Genomic DNA, 26,954 nt, shown 5'->3' on the forward strand with positions numbered 1-26,954 from the left:
AGTAGGCTGAATTCATTCATGACCTGAAACCAGTTCTGTACAATTGTGGACTTGCGGTATGGCGTATTATCCTGTTGGAAGACCCTACTCACAGATGGATACAACTTATTGGAAGTGGAGCAACATTCAGATGCAACAAATTGCTCCACTGGTAACAACGTGCCAAATTTGCATCAGGAAAATACTGCCAACACACCATTACACTGCCAACACAAGCCTCAGCTGTTGATACTTGGAAGATAGGTCCATGGACTTTTCTCCTATTCTGGTTCTCCCATCAGCGGGAAACAGCAGAAACCAGGATTCGTCAGACGAGGCAACATTTTCCCAATCCTCCACTATCTAGTGTTGTTGTTGTTCCTCAGCCCACCGTATCCCTACCTTCTTATTTTTGCTGACAGGAGCTGAACCCGCTTGAGTCATCGCCTACAGTACAAGATACAACATCGGGCATTGTGAACAACCTGAAAGCATGAGGGATTCCTTCAAAAAACAGGCTGACACTTTGCGTTGATAATGCCCCTGTTATGGTTATGCCTAAAAACGAAAGTATAAGGGTATTATAAAAGATTGAAATCGGTTATAGGCTACTCTTGTCACCTCATCGTGTCCTGAAAAGAGTTGCATGCCTTTCAGCAAGAGTGGAAATTTAACTCTATTTAGAAAGAGGTATTAAAAGATACGAAAGATTTTAACAGCTTTAATTAGCGCGTGTCACTGAAGCAGGAAAGATTTTGAAGCGTGGTGTGTACACGATGGCTGTCTTTTTGGGTAAATGTTTAACCAGACTGATAAGGCAGCAACAGCCTCTGACAAGTCTTTTTAAAGAAGGAGTTTGAAAAGTGTTCGTGGCTTTTCTGAGTTAGCAAACTGTAAAGTACAACAAGCAGTCGCGACTGAGTGACATTGACTCATGTCCAAATACAGTTCATTATCCATAAGAACTTTGCAATTCAGAATTTCTTTTTCCTTGAAGGAGTTCATTAATTTGTCTTCTTTGAAAACTTTTGGCGAACGCAGTCCTAAATAGAACAAGTAAATTGATAACCCTAGATGTCCTCACTTGTGTGGAAAGCCTGTTCATGTTTCTATTTTGTAGCTGGAATAAATCAATTTCTTGTTTCTTTATGCCAATCTTTGAAAATCCAAAGACACTCTTCAATACAAGGTATCTCAAATCCATGTATTGAGATCATTACTAACAGATACGTTAAAGAATATTGTATAAAAATTTGTTATACCAGTGGTTTTTAAATCTTCCACTTCTATTTTGAAGTTGATGACCACTCAAGACTAAACCAGAAGAGATTCTGACTTAGTCTTCGGTACTTCTGCTGCTAGTTCTGGAGAGGACAACACAAGAGGTTCTGTTCTTTTGTTCAGTGAGGAAATACTTTATTACTGTGTGTGACTACTTGGTGTAAGAGTTCCCATTGAAAGACCTTCTAATAAACGTGAAGTTGCATAAATGTCGTCATTTGGCAGTTCATCATTTTCAAATTTGAAATTTTTGTGAGAAAGTTTCCAGTACTGCTTGATGTCATTAAAGATAACTAAATGAAGAAATTACCAGAAAGAAAGTATTGATGTATAGTGGTCCTTGAGAAGGAAGGCAACATCGCTTAAAATACAGCAAATTATTTCAAGTCATGCTTGGCATTTCAACAATTTCTCAAAGGCAAGTTGAGTACGAGAGAATATTCAGCCAGGTGAAAAAAAAAAAAAAAGACTTCAGATCTCTTTCTGAAGAAGGTTCAAGTCTAAACGACACTGCCATTGTAAACAAAACTGGCTCAAAATTTCTGAAGAGGACAAAAGTATCTTCTTGAATCAACCATAATCATTTGGTCTAGTAGAATCCAGACTTCCATACACAGAAAAATCCTTGGTAAGGTTTCATAAATGTGACATCTCCAATAGTCTATTGGAGACGTCACATTTATCAAACTACATGACTGCCATCTGGAGGCGAAGAAAGACGAATCTTTATAAGTGGCTAGTTGAATTACCCGCAGCAGTTCATAGAATGACTTAAGTGTCTCACAATCGAATGTGAAGTCAGCGGGTAATGACTGGTGACAAGAATTTCCAACAGTTTTACATAATTAGCGTGTCGCGCCTTTGTTCTTATGCTAATACAGACAACTGCGCGATCCGTGCAGCTGAGTGTCACTCGAAACACTATGGCAGTCGCAGCTTGCAGGTAACCATGGAAACCATCATATTTTCTGGCGTCTCCCGAAGATGATAACGGGAGATGCATCTTTGGATATATCCGATGCCTAACTATCAGAGAGAGAGAGAGAGAGAGAGAGAGAGAGAGAGTACACAGAAATCCCAGAGAGAAAAGAAAGACCCAAAGAATTCCTTCGATCTATTCAGTGGACTAAAGGAATTCCTTGAAGAAACCTTTTCACATAGAGCGAGGTAATCGTTTGTAGAGAGGGCGCTCCTGTCTACCCAGCGTATTATTGGAACCACAATGGAAGATGTATGGGTTCATTACTCGCTGCGTTCTTAACATTAGAGAGGATAAAGCAAAGACCTGTCGGTTTGCAGAAGCACATCGTACAAAGGAAAGGGGATGTTAAACCGGCTGCAGACGTTCCCCATTTCTCCTTAGAAGCTTGTTTTTTACTCTTTTTCGGGATCACAAGTTCTCCTTTTGTGTGAAGGTGCCACGGATGCTGTTTCTAATAATACCTTGACAATTGACGCAGCATATCTTTTCCGTTGCTCGTTTCTTATGATTACTCCTCCATCCTGTGGCACTCTTCGTTTATTGTCTCGATTATCTGATTAAGTGTACCTCGATCCACGAAATCCCACTGGCAGGTTTCTAGGCAATGTTGTAGGTACTCATAAAGAACCGCGTTGAGTGAAATTATGTCTGTAAACTGTATTCTGTGGTCGATTTTGTTTGCTGGATGAAAAACCCGAGTTTTCGGAAGGGGGGACTTTGATACCCTCGCCAGAAACTGGCCATAAAACATTGATGCGAACTCGTCTTTTCCACTGTGGTGTGGATGGTGATTCTACCAACTGTGCTACACACGAGGGTTCTCTGGCATGAGTATTTTCATTATCTTTTCAATTATTCAAGTTGCTTATACTCCAGAACTGCTGAAAGGCTTCTAACAGCTCGTAAAAGGCCTGGATTCCCTCCATCAATTAGACGAGGAATTCTTGTGAGATTTTGATCAAACGGTGGAGTTTTTTCTTCCAATTTACGGATATAAAATACAGTGGATCCTCTAACTTGTGAATCCCTTAATATGAGAAATGTTTTTTGGTCCTAATTAATTTTCGTATTATTTTACGCATACTGATGAAAAAAATATTTATTTCACAGGATAAAACTAAACGTCTCCACCCAATCAATCATATAAAGCTGGATGAAAATCCCGTTAAAGCTTTCTCATAATCACCAAAGGGATTTAACTCAATTTTCGGAAATCATAACGAGCGACATAACCACTATACCAACAGAGAGGGCAAACAAAACTTTGGTGGCATTATCTCGCTATGTAAATCGGAGAGGGGGGAATATAATACCCTTAAAAACGCCATTAGAGTGAACCCTATTGTAAAAAACCGATATTAATATAATAAAAATGTTATTTTATCCGGATTGTTGAATGGAGGACACTCTTTTTGGGTCTCCCCTTATTTTATCTTTGTTCTATTTGCTTCCATCTATCTCTAAGAACTTCTGTCCTTTCATTTCCACAAAACGCGTTTATTCCTTCTCTCTTTCTCTCCTTCTTTCCATTAGACGAAATTCCAGTAACGTATTTCTCGTTCTCTAACCCCGTCTGAACCTGCTAAATATTGGAAGACTCGATGCGTTACTCACAGCAGTTACCTCTGACAAATGATGGCAGGAGTAGCAAACGGATAACGCATCAACTCCACTAGGATGAGTTTGGCCCTCGAGACAAGTGACGTATTACGATGGTTCAGATATCTGGTTTGGCTCCTCTCAAGAATAGAATTGCCAATCTCTCTTTCTATCTACTTATCTACCCTCTTCAGATGCTTCTATACGTAACAGAAAGACCTAAGTGCTAGAGCCCTTTTAACTCACAAGATCTCGTCAGAAAGTTGCGCTTTGGCAATTTACCTCTTCATTCAATCATATTTTGTTTATTTTTAATTCTTAATAATTTTAAAATGGCAAAATAGCGTAGAAGTACACTTAAAAGGATTATGGAGTAATTATTAAGTGCTTTATATCATCTATTGATTCAAAGGAAACTAAAATATTAAATATGGTTGGTCTAAACCTCAATTTCGATATTCCAGTTTACAACTACCAACCGCAGCTGCTAGATGTCTCTGGCTTCGTTTCAGTTTACATATCTCACAAAAATGGACATTCTTCTTGAACAAATCACCGGAACGAAAATGGTATTTTGGTGGGGGCATTAGTAATTTGGTCCAAGCAAAAGAAACGTCTTTGGACACGACCAAATTTTCTTTTTGGCTCGAGGGTATAAACAGCGCAAAACTGATTCTTGACTATTGTCCGTTACCAGTTATTCCATCCGCTTGGGCGACACTTCTTTACTCTTCTTCATCGCAGACCTAACAACCAGTCGGTCTTGCTTTCGGTATCCGTGTTGGGTAGTGTGTGCGAATGACAGCTCCATAATCCCTCTGGGAGTATAGAACGATTTAGCTGGTCGATAGTGACGCAGGACTTCTTGCCCTTTGAGGGTCAGTTAGTGGCTCTCGTTTTTTTCTTTCTTTTTTCCATATCGCGGCAAAAAAAAGATCTCCATTGGAAGTGGCTGTTCGCCCATGGCACATGTGTTATCTCCTTAAGTGGATATGGTCTGCACAAACGGTGTCGAATTGGTACTCTACAACATGACAGCTCAGAACTGTTACATTTGTAGTAAACACGGAAAAAATAAATCTATTTTTATATGCTCAGCAGCCCGCCTATATTTGCTTTATCAGGGCCGGGCTGTTTAGAAGTAGTATAGAAACAGTGTTGTGTAAATAGCTGTGAGTTAGACGGTATGTCGCATATGGATTGGGGTAAGAGCGACTTCTTTATATCTCTAAATTGGTTTACACTCCTGAAATGATGGCATTGCCTTATACGTGTATATTTATTTACTGCTGATCATGTCTGTAATGCTTGGGCAATGTTTTGGCAACTTGGATTTAATGCAACTTTTCAGAGATCCCTTTATATGCACCAACTCCAATCTTTGTTTGATAAAATATATTTGTTCCTTGCTGTTCTTCCCGCCACCCCAATATTAATTATCCCACCAGAATACCGAAACTCCAGGCCATCTCCTGCGACCATCTTCCTACCCACAGACCTTTCTAACCCATCAGAACTGTTAGGTATTAAATTGATCCAAAGATCTTCCTACCCACAGACCATCCAAAAATCTGTCTTCCTACCCCAGAACCCTCATGGGTAGCACAATTGCTACCAACCCATCTTCCCATCCACAGACCTTTCTAACCCATCAGAACTGTTAGGTATTGAATTTGAATTACTCCAAAAATCTTCTGTCTTCCTACCCCAGAGTCTTCATAGGCAGCACAGTTGGCAGAATCCCCGTCCTCCCAATACCGGGTGGAAAAGACCTGAGTTCGAGTCTCGTCGATGACGTGAAGAATTTTTATGGGCCTTTTTTATAACGTTGCTGAGTTATTCGGTCTCAGGAGAGGGTAACGTGGTTTTTCCTCCCGGAAATAGAAAATCGACCACAGAACACAAGCAATTTATAGACAATATACACAGAGGGCAATGGCTTTAGTTGCTGATGCTCCAAAAATCCTATTACTACAACTCCTACTCCAGACCTTCCAAAAATCTTCCTTCAATTTTCCTGCAGAACCCTTGTGGGTAGCATAATTACTACCTGCCCCCCCCCCCCCCCCAGACCTTTCTAATCCCATCTGTTAGATATTGAATTACTCAAAAAAAAAAGTGTGTTAAATTTACAAATTTTACAACCCAGTGGAAGAGAAAATAGAGAATAGGATCCCAGCTATGGGAAGACATTAATAATCATAATAAAAAAAAAAAAAAAAGACTGGGATGACCATAAATCAATCAGTGCAAAGGAAATGAATGAATCCGAAGGGGAAATGGAAAGTTCTATCCGGGGACCATTACGTAGCTCGTGCACACAACTATTAGAGAAGGCAATAAATTGAAGTCTCATAAAAGCCATCTGTTGTTCAGAAAAGGGGGTTTTTAAAGTACCCGTATGAAAGAAAAGAAAAAGATGGGGGAAAACGAGATTTTTGTACGACCAAATCTTACTGTATAACTCATAAGCGAGTTAATGGACCATTGGAAACTGTGGCGCCACCTATCGAACAAACGTCAACTATTGTGTGGTTTTGTTTCGGATTGCTGAGAAAGTTCACAAATAACTTGATGCGATGTCTTCTGATCTTTCACAGTTCGCGTCACATTTTTGTAACGCGTCTCAGTGGGCAAAAATAACCTCCGTGGCATCATAATCATCTGATCACGTGCGGTCTCTTTCGATCGCTAATGGCGCCGAGACAATGACAAAACGACATGGGCGAAGTACGTGCACTTCGTCACGCTAGGCGGTTGACCACTCGACCTGTCACCAAACGAGAAAAGATTGTCATACGATATTAGCAGACGGACATTAAACTTTGATCGTAAAATGCTGAAATGTAATGTTGCTCGAAGGGGAGGGGGAGGAAAGAATAAGGGGCATCAATTGATCGAGAGGCAATTCAAACTTCTGCGAATAGCAATCATTAAAGCCAATACGTAATTTTTCTCGAGAGCAAACGACAAATTCAACGCCCTCTAACGTAAAAAAAACTTTTGTGGGATGAATTATTTTAGATCCATCTTTTGAATCCCAAAAGAACTTTTTTTTTTGAAAATTTTCCAAGTCGAGAGGAATTTTAAATCCCTCCTAATTTGAAAAAAAAAAAAAAAATGTTTTTACTTTTATCCCCCACTCCCCCTGAACAAAATTTAAAAATATATCCCTCCATGGTTTCGAATCCAGGCGATGTTTTTTTTTAAATTATCATTTTCTTTATTAATCTAATGATTCAAATTTATGTATTTTAATTATTGATATTTATATTTTTATATAATTATTTCTATTTATTTATTGTAATTTATATTTATTATTTTTAGCAGCAGTAAATGCAATTTACAACAGCAGACGACAACCGATTACCCAGTTGTTTTTGCAGACTAAACAATGAAATTTACAACTCAGCCATTGTTCATTTTTAGAAGCAAAAGATCGAAATTTTATCGTCTGCTGTTGTAAATACTTTTCCTACTACAACGCTACCTAGGGACAAAATCTTAGTAAACTCATAAGCAAATTAAGAGCAAACAAGTTTCAAAAGTAACGCCATCTACTGGAAATGAGTTTTAATCTTTCGAAACATTTTGATTTAATTTCTCTTTCAAAAACTGTAATAATGAAATGGATATTTTGCGTCTGTTGTACTAACTAAGAAATTAAATTATAATAAAAAGATTTATCTATGTATTTTAATTATTTGAATTTTTAATATTTTATGTAATTTATTTTATTTTTAACAATTACTATTTAAACTTTTTGAAAAATAAGATGGGTTGCTTGTACAAATACAATTTCCACAGATCCTTCTACTCAGTTGAATATTTTTGGCTGTAGTATATAAAAGTTACAACAGCAGACGACAACCGATTACTGTTGTTTCTGCAGATTAAACAATGAAATTTACAACAGCAGACGACAACCGATTACTCAGTTGTTTTTGCAGACTAAACAGTGAAATTTACAACTGAGCCATTGTTCATTTTTAGAAGCAAAAGATCGAAAGAAATTATCGTTTGCACTTAAAAATGCGAAGAACTATAGATTTGTAAATAAATACCAAAAACCGGTATACTTTCCTACTACAGCGCTACCTATGGACAAAATTAATAGCAAACAAGTTTCAAACGTAACGCCATCTACTGGAATTGTTTTTAATCATTCGCTACATATTTCTCTTTCAAAATCTCTAATTATTGGTTGCATAATTTGTGTCTGTTATACGAAACTAAGTTATACGCCCAATTATTAACTTTTTTGGTTCTTTCTTTCTATCTGAGACCAAAAAAAAATCCATTTAATTTGCAACACCAACACTGTAGAGCCTCTTGAGGAATGTGATGAGATCCCACGTTTGGTATTTTTCTTTGGGCTGACCTTGGAAGTTTAGCCTCGACAAATCCAGCTTGTAGTGTGGATACATTTTTTCACTCTCTCTCTCTCTCTCTCTCTCTCTCTCTCTCTTATTTATCCCATTAATTATCGCTTTAGTGTCAGCCTTCGATGGTTTGCGTGCATGTAAGAGTATGAAGAAAGAAAAACAGGTTGAACCATTTACATTGCGTTTATTAGTAAAAACCACAGTCTGTACATTCCAATCAATAAGTCTAAGATTCTAGTGAACAGCATGGGAAGAAGTGACTCTCTGGTTGACGTCCAGATATCGCAACCAACCAGACTGACTGGTAAGGATTACACAAGATTATTAATAAGGTCAAGGGAAAACTTCGTGAGTTGAGATAAGAGTGCTTTGATCCCAGTCGAACAACAACAAAAAAGGTGAAAAAACAAGTAGCCATCTTTAATTTATGTAGTTATTGCTTCGATTTGATGGATGGTAAAACATTGCATGAAAAATGAACCGAGTCCAGTCTTTCAAAATGGTACCACTCGACCCGAGACAAATCCAATTAACCTATAGATGGTCTTTATTGGGTGCATTTTGTCTTACAAAAAGGCACTGCAATTATCTTACAACCCGACATCGAGAGTGTCCATTTTTACCTTTTAGCTACTGGAAGTGTCAAAATACTAACAGTTTAAGTTAAAATCTCAAAATCAATGTCCATGAATAAAATTTATTTATTTTTTTTAGCTGTAGTAAATGAAATTTACAAGCAGCAGACGATAACCGATTATCAGCTGTTTTTGCAGACAACAATGAAATATACAACAGCAGACGATAACCGATTACTGTGTTTTTGCAGACAACAATGAAATATAACAGCAGACGATAACCGATTACTCAGTTTTTGAAAACTAAATGAAATTTTAAACTCAGCCATTTGTTAATTTTTAGAGGCAAAAGATCGAAAGAAATTTTATCGTTTGCAGCTTAAAAATGCGAAGAAGATTTGTAAATAAATACCAAAAGCCAGGATACATTTCCTTTATAAGGCACATTAAAAATTCAATTGAATACTACGTGTACAGGCGCCTTGTACTTCTCAACTAGATGTACTTTTTTTTGCTGCGGCTTTAAAAATTCTTCTACTGGGTGAAAATATTTAAAACTATCGAAACAAATCGCGCGACATTTTAATAAAGGACTCCAGTTCCTAGATGGAGCTAATAGTCAACTGGAACAATAGCAGTAAAACCCAACTGGTTAGCATGGGATGTTTTATCTTGGTCTGGCTAGAATACAGCACATCTAGTCGTCAACCAAAAGCCACTAATTACATGCTAGCAAATATAACAGATCTGTGCAGAAATTAAAAAACCTAATTGCTTTTCTTTTATTTTTTTCTTTAATTTTTTTTTACAGCAAATGATTAGGATATCTAGAAGAAATAGGTGCACAATGCTTCCATTATTGGTACAATTCAAACCCTGTATTTACAGATATTTTGGCTATGTATATATGCATCCCAGATCTTTATTTGATCATCTCAATTGCCTATTTTATTTCTTCTCTCTCTCTCTCGCTCGCTCTCACTAGTTTGCATCTTTCAGGAAAAAAGAAAAAATACAACAAGAAAAACGAATGTCCTGATCTGCTATTTGTACGCCATCTAAAGATAATTCAAACCATTGCATTTTATTAAATTTCTAAAACTAGGATCACATTAATATCATCACCAACGATGTCTTCATCTGCAATGGAATGTCTTAGATATTTATTTATTCTTTCTATCTGTACAGGATGATTTATATTAAACCTTAGAAGAAACTTGATGTCATCAGGAATTTGTGGATTTTTTTTTTGTTTTTTTTTTTTATCGTGTGGTTAAAGGCTTGGAGGTGGGGGAGAGAATCACATCCAAACATTTACAATTACCCACCCACCCACAGCGTACAAATAGGAGATGAGCACACCAGTAGGAACCTCTCACACACTAACTACCCACAATACAATTTTTTCCGTATACTCACACAGAACCTATACAAAACCGCTTATAACCTTTTTTTTTTTTTTTCTTTTTAGGTTTACTATGTTACATATAAATATCACAAATTTTTTTTCTTTTGCTAACACATTAAAAAGCCCGTATCAGAGACAGCAGGAATGCATTGTATTTCATAGAAATTAAAAAAAAAGAAAGAAAGAAAGAACGAGGAAGGCTGCAATCCATTAATCAATCAAAAATAAAGCATGAAGAAGGGTATAACTTGTTACCCTTCACAATGAACTCCAACATATCGTTTCTTTTTTTTGACTATCTTCTATCGGTGTGACGTCATCCTGCAATCACCTAAAGTTTCAAAAATTCTCTCTAGTATCTAAAAAAAAAAAAAAGGGAAAAAAAATTTAATTAAGCCTAACCAACACCTCAATATATATTTTGTTCAAGAAGGAAGGTCAAAGCCATTGTTCATAGTCGCTATGACTTGTCTGCACAAGTATTAACAGGAAAATCGGGAAGAGCGCGCCATCTAGTGGTGGACGAAGCGTTGGTGTTGCGTTGTTGTTGGCTCACTTCTGAGAAAAAGAGAAACTCCACAGTATTTTGAAACCAGTGCGAATTCTAGGTAAAAACAAGAAGAGAGAGATGGCTCTGAAAGACACTTTCTATCCCTTTGAGGGAAAAAGTTCGTGACCTACATGAGTGAGGGTGGAGGGGGCCCTGTCGCTTGGCACAGCCCAAAGGTGCACTTGTAAACGGACATCACTACCACGCTAAATATATATTGTATGTATAGTTATACGTAGTTGCATCAAGACAAGTGCTCCTCGGTGCTTAGTACAACTTTCTCACTCTAGATGGCGGTAGTAATACTAGTTGATGAAAGTCGAAGTTGGAGTTGGGTTCTGTAGACTGGCAACAATGTACGATGATTAGGATCGTAGTGAATGGAAAAGAGGGCAAAGAGGAAGGAAATTCACATGGGCTCAATGGTAATTTGCATAATAATCTTGGGACAAGATTTCCACACAGCTATCGACAACCATTTCCCTCCCTTTTTTGGGCATTTGCTCATTTGTGACCAAACTCCGGTCCCCTAAAGCCCCATATAAAATAAACATCTCTCTCTCTCTCTCTCTCTCTCTCTCTAAAAAATGGAGACACCTGCATATATTTATTAATCTTGGCAACTGCAGCCTACACTTTGAAGTAGAACGCAGGACATAAAAACAAATTAGACTCTTGAAGACGACTTGGTATGAAAAAAAAAATTAAAATTGACGAGGAAAACACGTTCAAGGACATAACAATGATATTAATCCATAACTGACACGAAAACAAAAAAAAAATAGCAATTAATGGAGTTATATTTACAGAGACAGCAGGGGATAAGCGACACTTTGTATTAACGTTGGGTAGCATTGAGGCGACATTGGAAATATTCAGCGTAATCCACCCACTCGATGAGAGTTCCGAGTGATCTTCTTGCACAGAATTCGGTAAACATGGCACTGATACTTTTTTTGCTTCAAGTAGACAATTTTATTTATTTTTTTTTAACTTTGTGAATTGAGTGCAGGGCAATTAAAAATTCTTTCACGTCCAATCTTTTCTTGTGGTCTCTTGGGGAGATGGGGGTTGGAGAGGAGGGGGTGTATTTGGAGACCATCACAGTCCTCACTGGTAGTTCAGCGTCCGTTTTATAAAAAATACCTCGGCACTTCCTCAAGAGAACAGTTTCTTCAGTGAGGATGGAAATCCTCCATTATAAGAAGCACCATCAGTCCTAGGGCACCCCACAACAGTGAAGCACAACACTGAACCGATGACGCACCATCCTTTTTATGTATGCTCACACTACCTTTCCCATCGGTTCCATTGAAATCGAAATCTCCTGTGTTACTCCTTTGCTTGTCTCCTAGAGGAGAGAGAGTAAAATAATGGATATTTAATTATATTAAAAAATACAATAATACAATTCTGACTACATTTGGAAAGATATTTAAATATTTTAAGATATAAATTTAAATTGTAAAAATTTAATTGAAATTTAATTCAATTAAGTAATCTGCAGTTTTTAAACAATTTAAAAACTTAAAAAAACGTTCAAAATTTTTAACAATTTAAATATCTTTTCGAAATTGACAAATTTTACTTTACAATTTAAAATAAAATTCAACTTATATTATAAAAAAATCAAACAGTATTTCAAATAAAACAAGTTTTTATACTAACATTTTAATTTTAAATACTAAAACATTTAAATTTAAAATTAATTTTTTTTAAATTTAATCGAAATTTTAAACAATTGAAGTTTTTAAACAATCTAAACACTGTTTAAAATAATATTTAAAATTTTTCCAAATTTTAAAATATTTAAAAGCATATTTCAAATTTACGAATTTAAAAAATGCTTAAAAACAATTTCAATGTCTTTGCAAAAGGCCTAAATTTAAATTAAAAAGTTTTACTTCTTTACAATTATAGTAAGATAAAACTCAACTATGATTTTATGAAATCAAACAAGTTTTATACTAATATTTAATTTAAATTTTTAAAAAATTAAGCAATGTGAAGTTTTTAAACAACTTAAAAGCTGTTTAAAAGTATGTTTAAAATTGATACATTTTAAAATTATTTAAAAGAATATTTAAAAGTTTTAACAATTTATTATTTTTATTTTTAATTAAATTTAAATTAAATATTAGTATAAAAACTTGTTTGATTTCATAAAATCTAAGTTGAATTTTATTTTAATATAACGGTAAAGTAAACTTTTCAATTTACATTTAGGCCTTTTGAAAATACATTTAAATTGTTTTTAAATATTTTTAAAATTCTTGAAATTTTTAAATATTTTTGTAAATTTTAAAATTTGATAAAATTTAAATATTATTTTAAGCCGCTTTTAGAATGTTTAAAAATTTCCGATTACTTATAATTTCAATTACATTTAAAAAATAAATTTTAAAACTTTTGATTTAAAACAGTGCTTTTTTATAAGTTTAATTTTATTTTAATATAATTGTTAAGAAGTAAAACTTGAATTTTGAAAAGACAATTTGTTAAAAAATGTTAAATATTCTTTTAAATAGCTGTTAAGTTGTTTAAAAACTTCACATTGCTTAAAAATTCAATTAAATTTTTTAAAAAAATAATTTTAAAAGTTTTAATTGTTTATATTAAATATTAAAATAAAATACAACTTATATCTTATAAAAATCAAACCTGTTTTTTTTTAATCAAACAAGTTTTTATATTATTGTTTAATTTAAATATTTCAAGATTTAAATTTAAACTTTAAAAATGTTTTGAAAGGCCTAAATTTAAATGTTTTATTTTTTTACAATTATATTGAAATCAACTTATATTTTATAAAAATCTGAGTTTTTTATACTGTTATATTAAATCAAAAAAAAACAAAAAAAAAAAAGATTCCAGCTGATTTTCAAGTGTTCTAAATGAAAATCAATATAAGCTATCTCACACTTTTAATAATAAAAGAAAATTAAAAATTCAGACTAATTTATAAAAATATTAAATAATTTAAATTATATTTATTTTCAAACTATAAAAATTAATCAACAGTTTAACTAGTGGTTTATAAATATAAAGGCTACCATCTGATAGGGTCATATTATCTTAAACATATTAATAAATATTTGATCCGTATTATCTACAAAATAAATTGCTCCAACACTTTTATTAAGCAACTTGCCAGAAGGGAGCGCTAAAAAACATCTTTCTCTGTGAACCTAGTAACATAAGCCATCCCCAAGTCAGCACACTAGAAAAAAATCAGACCAAAAATGGCCACTAAGAATATAATAGAAAGATAGTAATAATTTTTATGGTTCAAGATGCAAGATAATCCATGGGGAGTTTTGGTTCAATTATCTAAGTCTGCCTTTTCCCCTTAACAATTACCTGTTACGTTGCTTGAGGGGAAATAATATGGCTTTCTCCTAAATGGGCACCTGTAGGTGGCGCTACGGAAGACTGTCAGCCATTATACGAACGCATAATTAGATCAAATTCAAAATAGAGTGAGATAGGGCCCTCACAATGCTACTGCCTGCGGTTGGATGGTCAAGCAGCCCACCGGAAGAGAAATGCATCATGGGAATCGTGCTGCTGATACTATTTTGTACCAGCAGAACGAATAAACGTGCTTTTCTACACTACCAAATTTTGAATTATTTCTTTCTAGTTTGCTATTTTAACTATTAAAAAAAATACGAGACACTTACCTTTCTCATCACCATCTCCACTACCCGATCCGACATAGTCTTCATCGTCACCATTTCGATGTTGCCACCATCCCCCACTTCCGCTACCTTCCACAATGACGGAAGAATCCGATTGCGGTATCGAAGTTACCTTACTTGTAAGTGCCTGAAGGAGGAAAAATAATAAGAAAAAACGTTGCTTAACTTGTAATGCATGTTGATGAGCAAGTAATTATGTCTAATGAAATGAGAAAACAGAGAAAATTACGTTATCTTAATGCACCGGAGACATTCGTTTTGATTGTCCCCATTAAAATTGTAAATTGCCTCTTGTTTTCGTCCCTTAAAAAAAAAAAAAAAATGCTAATTGTATGCATTTCTCTAACAGCTAAGCATCCAAAAAATGAACAGGAAAATAAAAGCGATGTAGTCATTTAATAAAGAAAAACAGAGAGCAGTGCTTCTTCGACATTTACATCCCATAATAACGCTTAAAAAATACTCGATTAACGCGCTAATATAATTCTGGACTTAATAAATCGTTGGTTCTACTGACTGGAAATTTGCAATATTTACTTTTGGCTAGATTTGGTCAGGCACAGTACATTTTGCTCGCGACAGCCAAAGGAGGTGAAACTTACAAGGTAGGTCACGTGACACCAATTTTGAATATTTTGATTTGGTTATGAACTGTAAATTTCGCTCGCGACAGCCAAAGTGGGTGAAATTTACAAGTCAGGTCACGTGACAGTAATTTTGAATATTTTCATTTGGCTAGATTTGGCCAGGCATAGTAAATTTTACTCGCGACAGCCAAAGGAGGTGAAACTTACAAGGCAGGTCACGTGACACCAATTTTGAATATTTTGATTTGGTTATTCACTGTAAATTTTGCTCGCGACAGCCAAAGTGCGCGAAATTTAAAAGGCTAGTCACGTGACACACTGAAAATTTGAAATATTTACTTTTAGCTATTCGCAGTAAATTTTCAGTACGTTCCATCCTGGAAGCAAACCACTTTCAAGGTGGAACGAACTGAAACTCCTTTAAGGTAGGATTCCCCGCTTTCCTCTTCGGGGTAGGATTAACTGTGATTCCTCTGGAATAGGATAATGTGCAAATCTATTCGGGGTAGAATTAAACTGCAAACTCCTGCTAGGATAGAATCCTCCAGAGTATCCCCTGAGTATTTAATGTGGGACAGGGCTTTGGGAACACTATATATTTTGCTGGCAATAGCCAAAGAGGGCGCAATTTATAAGGCAGGTCACGTGAAAATTACTGGGAAATTTTCAATATTTACTTTTGGCTACTCTCAGTGTATTTTAGGATGGGGTGAAGTAATCGAGGAAACCCTGGGTTGGTTTGCCCACCCAACCCAGGTAAAGAGAAAGAATGCAGGACGAGGGGCCTGTAAAGTGAAGTGCTATTTGGTAGTCAGCAGGGAGTGCCAAAGCCCTGTACCACATTAAGTATTCAGGGGGTAACTCTGGAGATCCTATCCCAAAGGGGTTTCAGTACGTCCCATCCCGAAAAGGGTTAGCAAAAAATCATTTCCCCCATCCTACATCCTTCAGTGTTTTAGTTTAGGCTGTAGGATGGGGGAAATGATTTTCTGCTAACCCTTTTCGGGATGGGATGTACTGAAACCCCTTTGGGGTAGGATCTCCAGAGTTGTTTCCTGAATACTTACTTAATGTGGTACAGAGCTTTGGCACTCCCTGCTGACTACCAAATAGCACTTCACTTTACAGGCCCCTCGTCCTGCATTCTTTCTCTTTCCCTGGGTTGGGTGGGGGAATCAACCCAGGGTTTCCCAAATTACTACACCCCTTTCCCTTCTCCCTCTACTGGAGGATGCTTCATCCTTTATTCCCCTACTGTCACTCACACTCTACTCTCCTACCTTGCCCACTTACTTTTTTCTTTTTTTTTTAACTTGGCCTCTGTCACGAAGCTCAGGCGACTAGCAGAGAATTATGGACTGCCTGCCACCACCACCTCCTAGTGGTGGTGGCAGGCAACGTCGAGTCCCATTAGGGGCCCTGTGGCCAAAACCCAGACGAACAACAGAGCCCAACACAAAACAATCCACTATACCCACTTCGGGTATTTACAGAGTAACTCAGTTATAAGAGTCCAAATTTGGTGGAGGGTTGAACGTTGAATCCACGTTCATTTAAAAATAGGGACTGACTTATCAGACACCCTGTAGAATTGTGGATACATTATGATCAAAATATGGGGGGGGCGGATAATGAATGAAATTCTTTATGTCTGTGTATGCAAATACAATGAAATGTGGAATTTTTTCCTTTATTGTTAACAGAAATTTCTTTGATATGTCAATGACGTAATTTAGTGCAAAATACTTACCTGTTTAATGTGTTTTAGTTTATCCACCAGAGTGGCTATTGTGGGATCTCTAACTTTTGGAGGCCTCATCTCTGGATTGTACTTCTGGGTGGACACTCCTACTCCAACTATTGTTTTAGTATATCTAAGAGACAGAGAAGGAAACAAAGATATAAAAATTGGAGTTTACATCTGGGATAAATTGAAGAATTAACAATATAATTTCTCTTAAAAATTCATTTTTTAGGTAGACAACCTTGAAAATTCACTTGCAAAAAAAAATTAGTTGCTTGTTGTAAGCGCATCAACAACTTAAGACATATTGCACCATATATAATATGTCTAATTTGCTGGACGAAAGACTCGAGTTTCCAGGAGAAAAAACCCTACCCTCGCCTGAGACCGACTGACTCACCCACAGTTATTCTCCGTTGTGAAAAAATTCCTCGCATCATTAACGGGATTCGAACTCAAGTCTTCATTATCTGAAAATTTTGGTGTTGCATCAACCCGGAGAGCATGATGAAAAGTTCCATTGAATCGCAGTGTCAGCAGTCTGAACAGTTTTGGTCTGCTTTTCGTAGTATAAAATTCAATTGATGGTTTTTGTGGATGGTACCTGTCGGAAGGATCTGAGTGATGGAGTTGTTTCACAGGACATGAGCTGTTTTAAGTATCCGTGTGAAGGTTTGAAGAGATTTATTTTTCTTTTTTTCGCCAACAGAATAATTACATTCGGATCAAACTACTATTCTGGTAATTTATAACCAGCGAATAATAAAAAACCTCACTGACAGATTAATAGCGCCCAGATCCACCCTCTTAAACCCATTCCTCATACTTCAAACAGTCGATTCTTTTGCTTTCTTTTAAATTTAAACTTCGCTTACTAACTGTTTCTATGTCTTTAGTTCTGGGAAAGACAAGACAGCTCATGCCCACACTAGTTAAGAAGGATGAAATTCCAAGCCGTAACTTAAGAGGACTTGACAGCTTTGAAGATTCCAGACTGCAGTCATCGACCTTTATACTCCTCTCTTGCCTAAGAAAACAGAATTGACTATTCCCCCCCCCCCTCATCCAACAAGCCTGTCCTTAAAAAAAAAAAAAAAAAGAGAGAAAAGCGCCTTCAATTTGCATGCGTCATATTGAGAAATCTGACCTAGCATACCCGATCCGTTTTCGAAAAGTTCCAAGAAGCGTCTCTTATTAAAATATTCCTCCCCACAGACTGCAACCGGATAATCAGGCGCAGGTTTTAGCATCCGAAATAACCTCTCGAAGACAGAGAAGCACAAACTATCTGATTAATATCCATTCTTTCAAAAGGGCATGCATTGGAAGTCATGCACAGCTTCCGTAATTCAAAGCAACAATTTCCGTCTTTCCCCCACCCCCCAACCATCCCAACCTATCTCTTCCCCGCCCTTGCAACCAGTCGAAATAGATTCATAAACGGAACACAAACAGCCAAACTTCTAAAGTTATAAATTGGGCGTGCAGCGGTTAAAAGAGCTGGCTTATCGATCGGGCCAGAAAGAGCAGTTTGGTGTGACATTGGTGTACCTGAGCTGGTTGTCCGGAACTCTCTTGGGAGATCTTGGAGAAACGGCTGTGGGCTATTTTCTTTTTCTCTCTACAAACATCTCCAAGCTACCACGCAGCCGATTTAACTTTCAGGATATGAGGCAGTTCCACTTGCATGCGATACCCTTAAATCCAAAAAAACACCTTTGGCTGAAGATTGTTTACACTCACCAATAAGGTGGCAGTATTTTATTTTTTAAAATATTTTTTCGTGGATTTTTTTGGATGCTATATAACCAAATATTACAGTTCCAGCTGCTGGAACTGCAATTGGTGAATAGTGATTTCTCTCCCCCCCCCTTTATTTCAACGGCCCAAAGCCATTAGGACAAACCGTGGGTTTTCTGCAAACAAGACCGATAAGGCCAATCTTCGTACACGCGCCTTAATGGAGTAACCAGTGCAGCGTTTCTTTAAGGGCCGAAATCAATTTCTTTTTGCCATCATTAATCATAACAATTCTACACAGGTAGTGGTCTGGTTATTTTTTTCCCCCGACAACTGGAAAACATACTGAGATCATAAACAACCCCAGAAAGCTTTAAAGGAAGGACAGAAGGGTGGGGGAGGCTGAACGATTCTTAGAATAGCCATCATATTCATCAAACAACCATTTATGGCTGAGAATTGCATACACAGTTCGCCTGTAGGGAGAGTAATGAGTTTTGTAAGTTCAAAATATATCTCATATTTCAATGTTCATTTGAAGGAAGCAGAAGGAAAGAAAGAAGAAAAAAAAAGAAAGAAATACGAAACGATTGAGAGAAGGAAAATCTACTTTGTTGGTGTTTTTTTTTTTTTTGGCCCGGTTTTTCACGCAGACTCAGTTCAAAGAATACAGAAATTAACTGTACACAATCCATTGGGTAAGACAGTGCCATCTGGTGACAAAAGATCCTTAAAAAGATTGGTAACCTTCAACTGAGAGTACCACAGAAGTGGAATTTCTAACGTGACAAATTTTAAGGTTAAGAAGAAAGGAGGAGGACACGAAGTAACAGAATAGTTTGAAGAGTCCCTTATCTTTCACACTACAGATATTAACGGTGACCTTGAAGAGAGAGTAGAAAGAGAAAGGAAATGAACACATAAAACCCTGTCACGTCCCTTAATACTGGCACGACAACCATTACAACCTAAAACGCCCATTCTTTTGGCCCCACCATGCTATTGTTTGCTACGAAACCAGTCTGGGGGATGGGGGTGATGCGTTCGTTCAGCTGATGTGGATTCACTTCGAAATAATCGCAAAGAACTCCCTCTGTGGAGAAGACGTTGGGATTTGCGAGATGCCACTTATGAGGAGATAGACTGAGGGGAGAAATTGAGAAGTGCTCGCGAGAGGAGAAAGATTAGAAAGATTATCGATTGATGTTGTTTTTTGTGCGAGTACTTTTTCCAGAACTCCAAACGTTTTCGAGTAGTAATTTGTAAAATAATAAAATGTTCGTGCTTTGTTTAATATAAACAGATTTGTTTCCTGTTGTTGATAAATAAAACGTTGATTGGAAGATCATGATTTGAAAATAATGTACTGTAATTTCTTTTTTATCCGCCAGGATTCTGATCGTTATTGACTATAAAACAGATGAGATTTTGAAAAATCTCACAAAATATACGACAAAAAATTAATAAGCTTATACAAAATACTATATATAACAGACATTTAATAAACCGACGCAAAATACTACATATAGGTCAAAAAATTAATAAACCGACGCAAATGACAAAAAATTAATTTTTTTGTCATATATGCAGTATTTTGTCCATTTATTCCATTTTTGTCATACATGTAGTATTTTGTGTCCATTTATTCCATTTTTGTCATATATATAGTATTTTGTGTCCATTTATTCCATTTTTGTCATATATATAGTATTTTGTGTCCATTTATTCCATTTTTGTCATATATATATATATGTAGTGTTTTGTGTCCGTTTATTACATTTTTGTCATATATGTAGTATTTTGTGTCCATTTGTTACATTTTTGTCATATATATATATGTAGTGTTTTGTGTCCGTTTATTACATTTTTGTCATATATGTAGTATTTTGTGTCCATTTGTTACATTTTTGTCATATATATATATGTAGTGTTTTGTATCCGTTTATTATATTTTTGTCATATATGTAGTATTTTTTGCATCGGTTTATTGAATAAACCGACGAAAATGACAAAATATTTAATAAACCGATGCAAAAAATACTACACATATGACAAAAATTTAATAAATTGATGGAAAACATCAATTTATTAAATTTTTAAAAAACTACATAATATTAATAAACAAAATATAACTGTAAATATAAATATATAAACTGTAAATATATAAACAAAATATAAACTGTAACAAAATATTAATAAACCAACACAAAATACTACACATGACAAAAAATTAAATAAACCGACACAAAATACTACATATATATGACAAAATTTTAACGAACTGACGCAAAATACCACATACAGTGTAAATGTCGATGCAAAATACTATATATGACAAAAATTTTATAAACCGACGCAAGATACTACACATATATACGGCAAAAATTTAATAACCGACACGAAATACAACATAATGACAAAAATTTAATAAATTTACACAAAACACTACATGAGAAAAATTTAATAAACCTACACATGACACTATACATGACAAAAATTTAATAAAATGGCACAAAAAAAAAGTGATAACACGTGCAATAAATTTGACAAAAAAATTGGAACACGCTGAATTTTCGTCTAAATGGACACTGATTAGCTGGTTATTTCTGCGTTATTTATTTTTTGGCTATTTATGACGTCATACTGACTTCAAAGGCAAATTTTCAAAAACGTTTGGATCTCAGTACTTGAACAGAATTATTTTCAATGCTGAACATCCTTGTATTTTGTCAACTCTAAAGAAGATCAACGTGCAATCCTTTCAGCTCGTGAACACTTTTAGGAGTACCCGGGTTTTTTTTTGTTTTTTTTACTGCTGAATGGTAAGAACCGAAATAAGATTCACAGTGGAAAAAAAAAAAAAAGTAACATTCCTTCCTTAGTGACTTTTAATATTTTTATCGTCCTTGTTTTGATATTTTTTTTTTAGGTGAGATCACATCTTTACTATGTCCGTCAGCCCGTCCGCATGTAACAACTTTAATCGCAATGGCCGAATTTTGATGACATTTTATATTTGGGCCATTTAAAAATATTTGTCAGTCATCCCAAAATTCATTAAAATCAGACCAACAGCTTTCTGGCAATTATTATTTTATTTTTCCCCATAGAATTTGTATGTGAAAAATAAATTCATAGATTAAATGTAATTTTAATGTAGCATTGTTAGCTTTAGCAGTCCATGCACACTGTGAACGTGTGTGTCCCTTGTGAAGATATATATATATAGAAAGAGAAAAAAGAGACTTTAAAATATACGGGAGAATAGTAATAAATATCATACAGTTAAAAGTAGAAAATTCATTGATAAAGATTAATTTTTCTCCATAATAAAAAAAAAATAAATAAAAAAAAAAAGCTATTCCAGAAATAGACCTGCAACTGCTTCAGATATTTCCCACTTTATATCCCAAGAGACGACGACCTTTTGTGTCTACGAGAAAACATTTGGAAGCACGAGGAAGAATTTTTAAGGCAGGTTGGAGACCGCTATTATACACAAACAATGCCATACTTCTCGGAGGGGGGGGCGGTAACTATAGCAACCGTTTCCATAGCAACCGGAGGGGTTCGCCTTACCTAATCCGATATAAAATAATGCGCAGTAGTGCTCGTTACTCGCTGCAAAATTCACTCCGGTTGCCATGGTGACACCAATACAAAATAATGCGCCGCATTATCCTATCTTTAATAATGTGGGTATTGTAGCTTTTCGATTAAATTTCAGTTTTGTTGCTATGGCACCCGAATCCAAAAAAAAGATCCATATTGTGCTATAATTTTCAAAGGAAAACCTCAGTTGCCATGGCTACAGAGTAAGAAGATAACAGTTTTTTTTTTTTTCAGTAGCTTTTCATGCAAATTGGGAGGTGCCCCCCTAACAGTTTGCAGGTGCTATCGAAGATAGCACCTGCAAGATGATGTTCCCAGGGTGGGCATTTCCAAGGTAGCTCTAGAGGGGAGAACGGGAGAGAGAGGGAGGGAGGGGTGAGGTGGGATGAGGGGGGTAGGGAACGTAATTAATTTATGAAACTATCGGGAGGCTTTGCAAAAGGGCATCTTGGAAGCAGATTAGCCGAACAGTGCGCCATAATCAAAAGAGGTGGCGCGCGGTGAGGCTATTTGCTTATTAAAATTTCTGCTCACACAGATGAGGTGCTTGCCCCCTTAGTGGGCACTCTGACGCCGTCTATGCAGGTATAAATGAAGGGGAAAGGACAGCAAAAGGTTGTCTGGCTACAGACGCTTCGGATGGAGGTCAACACACTTTATCTGCCCTTGAGGCTTTAAAAAAGCCGCGCGCGCGCGCGCTGGTGGTTCTCAAGGTGTTAGGCGATGGAGTGAAGACAAAGCCAGACTTGTCGTAATGCAAGTGGGGCGGTTTGACAAGTTTCTAATTCTCTCCCCCCCCTCCCCCCAAATATTTAACTGATAGTTTCGCTGTTCGGTTTTGAAATACCACGTGCACACGTGAGGTGCTTTAGTAAAGTTGAATTTTCAGCCTTGGGTAGAAATGCAAATGGCGTTCACCTAAGAGACTCTGACACCTATTTTACCAATCTCTATGGATGATTGTGGACTCTTTGTGTTCAACCAGAAACACCATTTGTCACCGTGCTGCAGGAGGATATTAATAGCTCAAACAGGCGTAGCAATTACCTGCCCTGTTAAGTGACTCCGGATGAGATAAGCCACCCCCCAGATAGTGGGAGAAGTGGGCGGAACTTGTCAGCAAAGAAGAGTGAGGAGTGAAGATGGTGTAGTGGGAGATCTGCCGAGTGGTTTAACCTCTGAACAGAGGCTAATGAGGAGTTACTTGGTTTAGAATTCGCAGCCTTTCAGTACAATACGGGGTGGAGGGGGGATTGGAAAGGATTGCATTTCCCATTGAGAGGATGTGTACACCGCTGCCTGCCAATGTGCCAATACAAAAAAAGAAAACCTCAACTTCTCGACTTTTTCCAGCGAAGAAGTAGTGCGAAGTCCATTAGCAAATTGGTTGCGTTTGGGAATCTTTGACGATTCACTTGTGGCTCGAGGGAAGGATACACACTCCTTCAGGAATCTCATCTTGCTAAGTACTGCTTAACAGACTTGCAAATTTCTACAACCTGTCTTTCAAACTACGAATTAACGGTGGATCTTCTCTTTGCTGAGCATCGATTCGATATACATTCTCTCTCTCTCTCTCTCGCTGCTTCTCTTTTGTCAATCTGTATTTCCATCCGTCTCCCCCCGTCTTTCTGTCAGTCTATTGCACGCATTCTATATTTCTCCATTCCTCCATCTTTCTTTCTTTATTCATTCACTTCTCTATCCATCCATCCACCCATCCATATATTAATATTTTTCACAGAGTGAAAGAAGCCACAGGCTTTTGGTGCCTCGGCCAAAAGAAATAAAGAACAACAAATAAGAAAATACAAATTATACGCTTTCTTCCTTAACTATCCAGTTGATCTCTGAATTTCTTCAAACTGTTAGCATCAACTACCCTCGAAGACAACTTGTACCAGTAATCAACGACTCGCTGGCTAAAAGAAAACTTCCTACAATCTCAAACCCTGTAATTTGAATTTATGGCTCCTTGTTCTGGAATTCTTTATAACAGTGAAAATTCCACCTTCATTAATTTCACCAACCTCTCTCAGAGCCTTATAAACCTCAATCAGATCCACCTCTAACCAGAGCCAGGTTGTCAAGCTCCTTAGCTCACAAATCAAAGTCTTTCTTCTCACCATGCGAGTTGTGTATTGAATCCGAGTTTTGAATCCTTTCAAGAAGCTCAATGTCTTTTTTTCCAGATGAGGTTACCATACTTGGACACAGTATTCCAAGTGCGGTCTTACAATTGCCTTATACATTGAGATGACCTCCTTATCTCTACAGGATAACGTTTGATAAATATTTACCTTCTCTCTATTCCGTTTGCCTCACCACAATCTCACCAATCCACCTTATATCTGCTGGTGGATTGGTGGGATTCTCTGCATACTCTGTATTTTTAATTTACTAATGTAGACGTTCTGTCTCTCTGAACTTAACCACTTTGATCCACCTTTTACAAATCACCAAAAACAGTTTATCAAAGTGTGGTACACTTAGAATTTCATTGTTACTGTCCACAGCAAATGGGCAAGTATTAATCAAATATTCATCAAAACAATGTCCTGTTTCCTATAGGGAACTATTTCTGCTGTTGGCTTCCATCACCACTAAAAGGACTGACGCACACACCAGAGGGAGCCTCACGCCATCTAATGCGATACTTGTAAATTTAATAGGTAATGGAGCAAAGCTAATTTACATAAAGAGTCATTTGTGATGCGGCTGCATAGCGAGCATGCAAGAAAATGACTTTAATGCTGATGACAGGACTAGCTGAGTGTCCAAAGGTGGCCCTTCCACAGTGGATACGAAGAATGACCAAAAAGCTAAAGTGGCCTACGTCATAGATAAAATAAAATTTCCAAGCCTCACGGGTTATCACCAGATGGCGAGACTGTCGCTTTTCGGATTTGTTTGTAACAAAAGGATGCTTCTAAAAACCTTTTCTACAAAGAAAATTCGATCTCTCTCTCTCTGTAAAGAACCCCACCCCCATTCGTCCCCTCTAACCCACATGATAGCCACAATCCCACCAATCCACCTTATAAGATCTCAGTAGCTAAACGCTGACAAGTCTCCCTCTCTTTGTTTTTTTATCTCTTTCAAGTAGGCGACCCACAGGGTAATTGGCTTTAAATCCCTTCACAATCTCCACATCTTCATCCCCCAAGTGGGAGGAGAAAAGGCCAGAGTAGATTCGATTGATAGCAGAAGGATTAGCGACTTATTCCTTGTCGTTATCTACAAGGACCAACACGCCATGCCACACAACACCGTTGCCAACCAGGAAACACCGAGTTGTTAAATTAACAGCACGCTCGACCATTTTTCTCTTTTATCTTTCTGCCCCGGTAGTGTGTACGTGTTACTTTCTAAGAAAGCCAATTAATATAAGTGGAGTAATTCACTCCACTAACTTGAAAAGCACTTTTTTTTTTAGAAAACCTATTCGATAGACGCCAGAAACAATTAAAAAAAACCGCTGATAAATCTTTACTGCTCCCTTTTAAGTGCTATGTTTTAATCACTCTACAGAAACCAAAAAGAAATTATATTTTTCCCCGCAGAAAGGTATTTTACACTTAAATAAATTCCACATCGCTCCATAACTTTTGGAAAGGTAGTATATCTGCTTTCTCAAGAAATTAGCACCAAAAGACGAATAAATAATATAGTCTTAACGCTTTGATATGTTCCCTTACTTTTGGCAAGGTAGTATATTTTTCTGTCTACGCAGCTTTAACAGCTCGCTTTTTATGCAAGTAGGGTCTTAAACCACGGGGATTCTGTGAACGGAAACGCCAGAACCCACCCCCTTTCCGTTAGCCGACACCCGAAGCCCCACCATTAATGATGAGCTAAGGTTAAAAGACAAATTACAGTCTTAATATCCAATACGCCCCTGCGTGGGTGAGTTGGACGTTAAGAAATGATATTCCCTAAGGCTGACACCCAAAACACTCTTTGAAAACGATTCGCAGTCTTAGAGGGTGGATTTAGCCCCTTAAAAGTTGCCTCAAAGATCAAATTCTTATCCACCCACAATATGTATGAGAACCAAACGATTCGCTATTTTTGGTCGTCTGCTACGAATTTTTTTTATTCCGTACTTAAACACGCAAGAAATTCCAGAATAAAATGGCGTAGGGTAGAAGCAGACGAAAATAACAGTCAACCCACGCAAGCACCAATCGGCAAACTGATAACAATTAACTTTCCAATGGTCCAATCATATTCAACTAAATGTCCATTTCCTTTCATTGTTTCCACGCGACCAATGCGCGTGTCACGCATTTGATAATGCGTGGCAGACGACTGGGAAGTAATCCTGATAGAAATCGACACAAAAAAAAAAAAAAAAAAAATGTCTACGTGCCAAAAGAAATAAAAATCCTACAGGATTTGACAAGCGCAAAAATAATATAACGCAAACCGCATATAGTGCGCGGGGGTGGTGTATGCATTCATATATAAAGACAGACAGGGGCTCTCAAGATGATTACATCTCGAAAGTCGTCTGCTTGTTCTTCCAAAAGGAGCTGTTGCTGAATAGAGCAGACGATTCTCTTTTCGTGATGAAAAATAAATAACGGATGTTCAGGAACTTGATAATCGCGTTATGAAGTAACCTTAACTCACGTGTTCAATACTAAAAAAAAAAAAATGGTATCTGCTGCAGCGCCACCTTACGGCGGATTTAAAAGGATTCGTTCAAAAAAATAAAATAAATAAGTAACGAAATAAATTCACAGCAAATTAATAAATTCATTAGGGAGTATGTTCGAGGGGTGTTCAAAGAGAAATAATTAACCCAG

General features: G+C 36.6%; 1 protein-coding gene across 1 annotated transcript in view; it reads right to left on the reverse strand.

The window, feature by feature from the left end:
* Nucleotides 1–8,390: 8,390 nt before the first annotated feature.
* Nucleotides 8,391–26,954, reverse strand: part of dally (division abnormally delayed protein) — a 150,662-nt gene continuing 132,098 nt past the window's right edge. The window contains exons 5-7 of the mRNA XM_090377253.1: nt 16,798–16,921; nt 14,443–14,587; nt 8,391–12,110 (exon numbers count right to left, since the gene is read on the reverse strand). Coding sequence (XP_090233379.1) covers nt 11,935–12,110; nt 14,443–14,587; nt 16,798–16,921 — 445 coding nt within the window. The 3' untranslated portion in view covers nt 8,391–11,934. The remainder of the gene's footprint in view (nt 12,111–14,442; nt 14,588–16,797; nt 16,922–26,954) is intronic.

This window comes from Mastigoproctus giganteus, chromosome 1, assembly GCF_048544385.1.
Source record: "Mastigoproctus giganteus isolate SK-2022 chromosome 1, ASM4854438v1, whole genome shotgun sequence".
NCBI classification, from domain to species: domain Eukaryota; kingdom Metazoa; phylum Arthropoda; class Arachnida; order Uropygi; family Thelyphonidae; genus Mastigoproctus; species Mastigoproctus giganteus.